Source organism: Erythrolamprus reginae, chromosome 1 (assembly GCF_031021105.1).
Source record: "Erythrolamprus reginae isolate rEryReg1 chromosome 1, rEryReg1.hap1, whole genome shotgun sequence".
In the NCBI taxonomy this organism is placed as follows: Eukaryota; Metazoa; Chordata; class Lepidosauria; order Squamata; family Dipsadidae; genus Erythrolamprus; species Erythrolamprus reginae.
In genome coordinates, this window is record NC_091950.1 from 89,784,397 (window position 1) to 89,794,635 (window position 10,239).

The following is a 10,239-nucleotide window of genomic DNA, read 5'->3' on the forward strand; positions in this document are numbered from 1 at the left end:
TGGACTATTTGCAGTCTCCAAACACTTTTCAAGGATAGCCCCATGTAGAGCGCATTGTAATAATCAAGACGAGAGGCGATGAGGGCCTGAGTGACTGTGCGGAGAGCCTCCTGGTCCAAGTAGGTCCAAATGAACAGAGTTTAAAAGCCCACGTTTGAGGGTGGTTTTATAATTGGATTTGGAAGAAATTAAAGAGACTGAAAAGGGAATAAAGAATCTGAAGAAAATATCCCATATATGAATTTAAAATGTTTTTTGGAGAATTTTGAGAAATAATTGATATATTGTATTGGAAATATTGCAACAGCTTCTGGAAAGATAAAGAAAAGGGAAAATTGGTTGACAGCTGTGAGGATTAGTTTTGCTTACAAGAAAAGATAATTGTGAAACTCTGAGAATCTGAAAGGAGTGTAAGCTATGCAACAGTGTTTGATCCTGATTTATCGTGGGATGAAAAATAATAAGACTGTGAAGTGGAATGGATTAAAGCTGGATATCAGAAAACTGAAATATAAAAAGACTATATACTGCAGATTTAAGCTTTAATTAAGAGTGGTTTAATGATGGAAGTGTGTGCTTATGAAGAATTAATTGGGTTACTGAAATATATTCATGAAAACATAAAAACTTATATCTTGGAAACAGAGGTAATAAGAAAGCAGAAATGAAGATGGAATATACAGTACATTTTGAACCTATAGTGTTGGAAAATAAAAATGAGAAACAAGGAAAGTACATTGAAGGAAAAAGGATGAAAAAACCCAGATAATTAATTACACATGGATTTAGAGTGATAGAAACATAGAAACATAGAAGACTGACGGCAGATAAAGACCTCATGGTCCATCTAGTCTGCCCTTATACTATTTCCTGTATTTTATCTTACAATGGATATATGTTTATCCCAGGCATGTTTAAATTCAGTTACTGTGGATTTACCAACCACATCTGCTGGAAGTTTGTTCCAAGCATCTACTACTCTTTCAGTAAAATAATATTTTCTCATGTTGCTTTTGATCTTTCCCCCAACTAACTTCAGATTGTGTCCCCTTGTTCTTGTGTTCACTTTCCTATTAAGAACACTTCTCTCCTGAACCTTACTTAACCCTTTGACATATTTAAATGTTTCGATCATGCCCCCCCTTTCCGCTCTGTCCTCCAGACTCTACAGATTGAGTTCATTAAGTCTTTCCTGAAATGTTTTATGCTTAAGACCTTCCACCATTCTTGTGTTTGGACCCGTTCAATTTTGTCAATATCTTTTTGTAGGTGAGGTCTCCAGAACTGAACACAGTATTCCAAATGTGGTCTCACCAGCGCTCTATATAGCGGGATCACAATCTCCCTCTTCCTGCTTGTTATACCTCTAGCTATGCAGCCAAGCATCCTACTTGCTTTTCCTACCGCCCGACCACACTGCTCACCCATTTTGAAATCACTACCCCTAAATCCTTCTCTTCTGAGGTTTTTGCTAACACAGAACTGCCAATACAACACTCAGATTGAGGATTCCTTTTCCCCAAGTGCATTATTTTACATTGATAAGAGTTTAAAGGGGGGGGGTATCACCCCAAAAGAATCAATCAAAAGTTAGGGAGCTAATAGGCAGCAGTGATTAGGTGGAATTGTGAAGAGAGTACAAATAAGATATTTAAAAGGAAGAAAAGGAATTCAGAAGAAAATAATTTATATGTATAAAAATAAAGGAAAGAAAAGGAAAACATTAAGAGAAGAAGGGGAAAGGGGAAAACTCACAAGAAGACAAATTTTTGAGAGACCAAAGGAGAATGGATGAAGAGGGGAGGTTAATGGAATGGTTTCATTAATGTTGAAAAGGAGTTAAATAATTATTGAAATTGTTGGAATGTTACCCTTTCCCCCCAAATAAGACATCGCCTGATAATCTAGCATTGGGCCAGATTACTTATGGGACCACCTGTATGAGTCCCAGAGACCGGTTAGGTCCCACAGAGTCGGCCTTCTCCAGACAATGTCGCCTTGCGGGGCCTAGGAGAAGAGTGTTCACTGCGGGGGGCCCAGGCCTACAGAATCAGCTCCCCCTGGAGATTCGCACTGCTCCCACCCTCCTCGCCTTCCACAAGAGTCTTAAGACTCGATTTATTAAGCTTGGGGTGATTAGATCTTAGCCCCCTGGCCAGTATTACCTCTAATATTTTTTGGGGGTGGGCGGAAAAGTATAGTGTCTGAGCGGCAGTCCCTTCGGGACTGGGCAGCACAGAAATATTAAATAAACAAACAAACAAATAAAAAACCCACCCTGTTTTGCCTCAGAAAATTTCAAAATAAAACACTGTACTGTGTGTCTATAACAGTGAGCTCATAATAGGGCAACTCTATCAATATCAAAATGCCACTTAAATAGTTGAGCTAGTTTCAAACTAGATTTTGATTTTCTTTCTCTCTTCCTTACTCCCATTCTTTTTCTTTCTCTTTTCCTTCCTCTCTTTTTTCTATCTGTTTCTCTCTCTTCCTCTCTCTCTCCTTCCCTCTCACTCTTTCCCTCTCGGCTTCTGGGCAGGTTTGAAAAACTCTGAGTTGATGATGATTTTTAAGTGAGCGACTGCTCACTGCTCAGCTTAGAGGGAACTATGTCCCTGGCCAACAATGTCATGTGTGATTGTTGCTTAAATGGGTATGATTGATTTTTAACAAAATTGGGGGGTTTAGATTAGCTTATTTAGTTTAATTAATTGGATTTAACTATTGTTTCTTTTATATGTTGTAAGACATCCCAAGACCTCAGAGAGGGGTGGCATATAAATTAAACAAACAACCAAACAACAAAACAAGCCCAATCAGGCTTTTGAGTGCATGGCAATAAGACCAAACACTTATTTTAGAGTTCAAAAAAAAAAAAAAAGACAGAACCTTATTTTGGGGAAAACATGGTATAAGATTTGTATAAATATCATTTTCAAAGGCTTTTATGTAAGATTACATAACAAATTTGATTTTATGTTGTAGACATTTTAGATAATTAGAGGCTTTTTGTATATTGGGAAGTTGGTAATGTTACCAACCAATGGATGGATGTGTAGTGATAAAATTAGATTTTGTTTAAATATTGAGGATGAGTTAAAATAAAAAATTGAGTAATAAACGTTAAAGAGAGTTATGAAAAGGTAAAAGAGATGAGAAATTTAGGGAATTTAGAAATGACAATAAAAATGAGTGAAGATGTAAACTGAGGGAAGGGTGGAGTATGGCCTAAAATTAAAAACATAAACTGCTGTGGTTAGCTCTGGCCCAGCTCCTGCCCCAAGGAATATGGAGGTGGATGTGGGGGAGACATCCACATGCCGCAGGCCTGTTTTGCTCCTAGTAGAATCTGCTGACGAAGTCTACTCTGACCAAGGAAGCATGAGTGACAGGGAAGAGGGGAGTTTGGCAGACAGTCCAGGAGGAGATCAATCATCTGTATCATCCCTGGATTCTGAACAAGAATTAATGACACATCCACGCATGCATAGAGTGATGCATAGGAGACAACAACTGAAGGATTATTTATTTATTTATTTGTTTGTTTGTTTATTTATTTATTAGATTTTTATGCCGCCCCTCTCCGTAGACTTTACAAGAGAAAATGAGGCCACCTGTGGTTGGGTGGGGCTGCTGTAATTAGTGCTACAGATAAAAGTGCAGCCTGGTGTTTTAGCCTCATGGCAGTTTATCTGATTCATTGTTTCATCAAGATCGTGGTTTTTGCTGTTCAGGATTGTGTGTGTGGACTCTCTGGACTTTAGAATTAGACTCAATTTCCCAGTTATTGGGTGAGCAATTGGATTGCATTTAACCTGTGCCTTGTGTGTACCAGAAAATCCCTTTGACATTTAAAAAGGGAGCTGTTTCTGTTTTTCTGTTTATAAAAACTTTTGGGTTTTCCTTTTATGGTGTGGTATGTGTCTTCCTGGACTAATTACCCTGTAATTACGGGCGGTTGAGACACGCCGACAGAACATAAACAGGATAGGTTTGAAGGATAAATAAGAAAGGAAGAACAAGTGATAATGAATATTTTTGGAAGATAAGCTAAATGGAATAATTTACAAGAAATTAGACCCAGGCTAATATAGACAAAAATTGGTGGCAGGGAGGAAGCATTAGAATAACAGTAAACATACTTAGAAGAATATAATATATAGATAAATATGGATAAAGGAAAAGATACAAGTTTAAGAGTAGCACCAATGATGGAATGAAGTTAGGGATTTGAGTTACTCATCTGTTAAACATAAAATGGATTACGACTAGATGTATTCAGGGAAGGGGCAAAAGGGAGGAAGAGGAAGTAGAAAGGAAAGGGAGAGAGGGAGGAGGGAAGTAGAAAAGAGAGAAAGTGAAAGAAAGAAGGTAGAGAGAAGAGAAGGAGATAGAGGGAGGGAAGTGGTATGAAACATAGAGGGAAAACAGACGAGCGATGAAAGTACAAATTGTGCAAAATTAGGATATTTTTTAAAAAATTATTATTATTATTATTATTATTATTATTATTATTATTATTATTATTATAATAATAATAAAGAGAGAAAGTGTTGCTTGCTCGCTCTCTCCCTTTCTTCAATTCCTTGCCCATCACCCCTGACTGCCTACTTGCCTCTCTTTCTCTTTCAATAAGGTTGCAAATTCTAAAGCAAAGGCTGGGCCATTTGACATGTAAAAAGGCTCAATACTTCTTATAGTTAAAAATGACCTTTGTGAATGTAGGAAAAATCAAATGACCATTAATTAGAAATTAGAAGATTCCGCAGGTTATTGGTTTTGAGCTCTTACAAAGCCACACCGCTTCTAGTATGATAGACTACTTTACTTGAATTCAGTTTAAAAAATGAGTGATCATAATAACATTTCATAAATGCTGCTATGCTTTTGTATTCTTGTATTTGATTCTTTAAACTCCGCCTACATTCCAAAATCTATTGTATTTTCTGTTGCTAGACTTAGAATCCTCATTTTCAAATGTTTAATTCTATCTCAACATCTCTCTCACACAAAAAATACACTCAATTCCCATGTGCCCATCCATATTGGAATTCATTTTCTAGAATAGGTTCAGTTCCTACCCTCCTTCTGTAAAAATGAGTACCTGTCTCTCATCGTTGAGTGTGATATTGCTTAATATCATCCAACATGCAGTTTCTAGACAGGCACCTCCTCATGGCTTTAGATATGCCTCTTACGATGTGATCATCCCAAGGAAGTTGTCTCCCAAGTATGGGCAAGAAGAACCCCAGGATGTGAGCTACCTCCTGCACATTGAAGGAAATCCTTATGTGGTATTCCTCAGGCAAAGAAAGAACTTCATCCCTAAGATATTTCCTGTCTTCATCTATGATACAGCAGGAGATCTCCAAGTGGACCATCCATTTATCAACGTTGACTGTTTCTACCATGGATTTATACAGAGGAAGTCCTCTTCCCGAGTTACCCTCAGTACATGTTCAGGAGGACTGAGAGGTCTTGTGCAAATGGAAAATAAGACCTATGAAATTGAACCAGTCCAAGAATCTTCTACCTTTCAACACGTGGTGTTTCGGTTAGAAGCAGAGGAAGGGGCTGTCCGAATGACTTGTGGAGTAGGAGAGGAAGAGCAGAGCCATCAACAGGACATAATTCCTGAAACACAATATCTTGGAAACAAAGAGGTTTTTGGAAAATCCTGGTGGCCACATACGAGATATGTTAAAGTGGCAATTGTGATTGATCATGAACGATATTTGCAGTTTCACAGAAATGAATCTTTAATTACAATGGAAGTTCTAGATATTGTCCACACTGCAAATTCATTCTATGAATCACTGTCTGTTCATCTGTCAATAACAGGCTTAGTGATCTGGTCACAAAATAACCTGATAAACGTTACTTCTTCAGGACCTGACACACTTTCATCATTTAATGAATGGAGAAAAAACCATCTACTTAAAATTTTAAAGCATGATGTTGGTCACTTATTTATATTTAATCGTCTTGTCCAAGCGGGAGGAATTGCCTATATTGGAAGTATATGTAAAAGTGACTGGGCAAGTGCTGTTGTAGTATATAGAACTTTAAGTTTGTTTTTGATTTCTACAATATTTGCCCATGAACTGGGACATGCTCTTGGAATGAGACATGATGAAAAGTATTGTCATTGTGAAAGGAGTATTTGCATTATGGCACCATTTGCACTGGTAACTGATCAATTTAGTAACTGCAGTTATAAGGCTTATTTCCACTACAGAAACACTGACTGTTTATTGGTCCCACCAGACACTAACACAACATTTAAGTATGAATTCTGTGGTAACAAAATAGTGGAAAAGGGGGAGCAGTGTGACTGTGGGTCAGAAACACAATGCAAGTCAGATCCCTGCTGTCAAGCTCATTGTCAATTGCGCCCTGCTGCTGTTTGTACGTTTGGACTGTGCTGTGCTAACTGCCAATATCGTCAACGTGGAACTGTTTGCAGAGAGAGGATTGGTAGTTGTGATCTCCCTGAATATTGCAATGGGACTTCAGAGCAGTGTCCAGAAGATATGCATGTCCAAGATGGTGCCATGTGCGATGATGGAGTGTATTGTTATCATGGGAACTGCACGACTCATGAATTGCAGTGCAAAATGATATTCGGTAATGGAGCAACAGTTGCTTCTGAAGTTTGCCTCAGACAAGTGAATAATAAAGGTGATCGCTTTGGCAACTGTGGCCTTAAACATGGAATTTACAAGAAATGTGATTCTGGGGATAGCCTGTGTGGCCGTATCCAGTGCAAAAATATACAAATGCCTTCTGTAGAGGATCACACTACAATCATTCATACTTCCACCGGAGTTAATCAATGCTGGGGCACTGACTACCACCCTGGGATGAAGGTAAATGATATTGGAGCAGTGAGAGATGGTACTCCTTGTGGCAATAACATGATGTGTATTGAGGGTAGTTGTGTCAATGTGTCCATTTTGAACTATGACTGTAATGTGACAAGGTGCCACAATCGGGGAATTTGTAACACTCTCAAACACTGTCACTGCGATGTTGGATGGGCCCCTCCAGACTGTAAAAATGAAGGCTACGGAGGTAGCATAGACAGCGGGCCATCTCCAGTTGTCATACAGACGAAAGCTAACATGAAAGCTGTAGTTGGAATACTCTGTGCTTTTTTTCTCACAATTGTTTGTACCGGCCTGGTGATCTGGTACAAGAAAGGGCTCAGAAACCCACTGGGAAACTTTCAGGGAAGAGCCCATGCTACGAAATCAAATGATGAAGGAACACCAGTGTAACCCACCTTTGGTAAGAATGGAAAATCCACCCAGTATAAGCACAGGAAATAACTGTAAATTTGAAAAACAAATACATAAAAAATGTCATTGTTTAAAGATGTCTCCCTGACACATTTCTTTTTGGGAAACTTGGCTTCTTTGGAGGGGAACGGCCCCCCTGATCTATGTAAAGAAGTGTTTATTCAGAGTAAGTCAAGCAAATCTCTCATTTCTAAAGATTAATAAATTGTTTTCATTTTGGATCTCACTTAATGTAGAGTCCAAAACTAATATGGAAATATCTACTGTAATTGGAATACACTGTGCCATTTGTTTCATAATTTTTTTTGCTAGCCTGATGACCTGTTTCAAGGAGAGACTGACAATCCAATTTGCAAAATTTTAGGGAAGAGTCCATGCTACAAAATCAAAAGATGAAGGAACATCAGTATATCTCAGTCTTGCTAAGAATCTGCAGTGCATCCAATAAAAGCAAAGGGATTAATAGTCAATTTGTAAAAGAAAGAGAATTCAAATTTCAATATTTTAAAGGTGTGTCTGAGACACATAACCTTTAAAAAAATCTGGTTTATTTGACACGGAATAATCCTTCAGTTAAATGCACTGCAGATTCTGTGAGAATGAACTGAGGAAATCTCTGATTTGTAATGAAAAATAATACTCCAGGATAGCCTTAAAAATGAAGCTTCTGAACTAAAGATACCTTAACTAGTAAAGCTCTATCAACAGCACATTGGATGTCAAAGAAAGATTAAGAGGCATTGTTGATTTTAATTAATTTGGATGTCAACAGAGCATTGCATACCTGACCCTTCTCTAACTTTGCTTTTGAAGTTTGCCTTAGACAAGTGAATAAAAGGTGATCGCTTTGGCAACTGTGGCCTTAAACATGGAATTTACAAGAAACGTGATACTGGGGATAGCCTGTGTGGCCGTATGCAGTACAAAAATATACAAATGCCTTCTTTAGAGGGCCTTTGTATATTTGACTCTTCTCTAACTTTGCTTTTGTACTATTATTGATAAAATTATTATGGACATTCAGTATTCTGAAGCTGCTCATTGACAACTGGAGAAAGTTACTCAGTTAAAACTCTTCTCATCAATTCTACTATGCTTGATCTCTTTTAAATAAAATGTTCTTTAGGTTTTCATGCCACTAGAAACAACACTAGAAACAGAGAGAGAGAGAGAGAGAGAGAGAGAGAAAGAAAGATTTTCCTAGAAACAAACTCTCATAGAATCACATCCCTGGTGCTCTTGATCAGATAGAGCGGTCTCATCCAGAAGGAAGAATTTGTCAAATTTTAATGGTACCCAACAAAGAAATGGAGCCATGTTGTTTTTTCCTTCCTTTTCTTTTCAGGATATAATTAGAACACCTGCCTTTCTCAAATAATTTATTCCAAAAGCTTCATCACACAACCCCAGTGTGGCTCCCTCTCCCTTCTCGAATTAATGAATTAATGAATTAATTCATTCAATTTTTTATGCCGCCCTTCTCCTTAGACTCAGGGTAGCTTACAACATATTAGCAATAGCACTTTTTAACAGAGCCAGTATTATGCCCCCACAATCCAGGTCCTCGTTTTACCCACCTCGGAAGGATGGAAGGTTGAGTCAACCTTGAGCCGGTGATGAGATTTGAACCACTGACCTACAGATCTACAGCCAGCTTCAGTGGCCTGCAGTACAGCACTCTACCTGCTGCGCCATTCCGGCTCTGAATGGCAATCCTTCAGCCTTTTGCTTCCAAGGCTGGCCAATTCTGCTTATGTTCATCAGAGATCTGGACTATTAGCGAAGAAGAAAGTCCACCAGTGAATCAGCTCTGAATGCAGCAGATATTCTTCCATAAAGATCTGTTTATTCCTTGATCCATCAGTGTGTTACTCGCCCTGTGGCTTTTCTTTTTTAAAAAAAGCCATATCATAACTCTCTGGTAACCACAATACCAATACTATTGGGTTTAATTGCCAGCCCTTAACTGCATTATGGTCTACTCACATATTTTTAAATTGTGCAAAAACAGGTTGTCATATCCAAAACGTGTCACACTAGGTAAATGAAATTAAAATGAGGGACCCAGAAGATGATTTCTTTCTGTTTTAATGTTATGGCCAGGTGTCAAACTCAAGGCATCACATTGCCATCACGTGATGTATTGTGATGATTTTTCCTTTTGTGGAGCTGGGGTGGATGTGGCCTGCACGCAAGGGTGGGCTGCTGCCTGGATGTGGGAGAATGCAGTGGGGTAGCAAAAATGGAGCTCCACCCCAGAGCACCCAATTTGCACTGAAAGGTGTTGAAAAAAAATGCAGGGCGTCCTGCATAAGCCACGCCCACAGTGTGGTAGTAAAAAATTTGGTAGCCCTTCACTGCCTGCATGTGACATATCTGGCCTGTGGACCGCCAGTTTAACACCCCTCTTATAGACTATGGCTGCCCTATCTAAACAGTTACTGAGTGCATACAAGTAGGATACAAGTAACAGCAGTTCTACATTTGGTTGTTTAAACTCTGCCTACATTCCAAAATCTATTGCTTTCCTATTGCTATGTACAGAATCCCAATTTTCAATCTTTCAGCTTCTCTCCCCCTCTCTCCCTCCCTCCTTCACCCCCTAGCTCTGCCCTTGTTGAGATTCTATTTCTAGAATAAGATCAGCTTTTACCTTCGTTCTGCGAAAACTATAGGAAGGGAGAAGAGAAGAAGGGAAAACTCACAAGAAGAGGGATTTTTGAGAGACTACAAAATTTTGGAGAGACTAAAGGAGTGAAGAGGGGAGGTTAATGGAATGGTTTCATTAATGGGTTTTAAATTGTCTTTTAAAATGTCTTTTAGATGTTGATTTTTTGCTGTAAGCCACCCAGAGTCCCCAGGGAGTTAGGCAGCATATAAATTAAATTAATACTTAATTAATTAATTAATTAATTAATTAATTAATTAATAATGGAAT

The 10,239-nt window shown here is 38.4% G+C and overlaps 1 protein-coding gene across 1 annotated transcript; it reads left to right on the plus strand.

The window, feature by feature from the left end:
• Nucleotides 1–563: 563 nt before the first annotated feature.
• LOC139161900 (disintegrin and metalloproteinase domain-containing protein 20-like) lies at nucleotides 564–7,280 on the plus strand. The gene is made up of 2 exons (XM_070741667.1): nucleotides 564–647; nucleotides 5,064–7,280. The coding sequence occupies exons 1-2, from the start codon at nucleotides 564–566 to the stop codon at nucleotides 7,278–7,280; spliced, it is 2,301 nt and encodes a 766-aa protein (XP_070597768.1).
• The last annotated feature ends 2,959 nt before the right edge of the window (nucleotides 7,281–10,239 follow it).

Excerpts from the sequence above, each read along its gene's own strand:
- LOC139161900 (XM_070741667.1), top strand. The coding sequence starts at position 564 with ATGGAAGTGTGTGCTTATGAAGAATTAATTGGGTTACTGAAATATATT. Across the intron at positions 648-5,063 it reads CTTATATCTTGGAAACAGAG|AATAGGTTCAGTTCCTACCC; the intron begins GTAATAAGAAAG and ends TTCATTTTCTAG.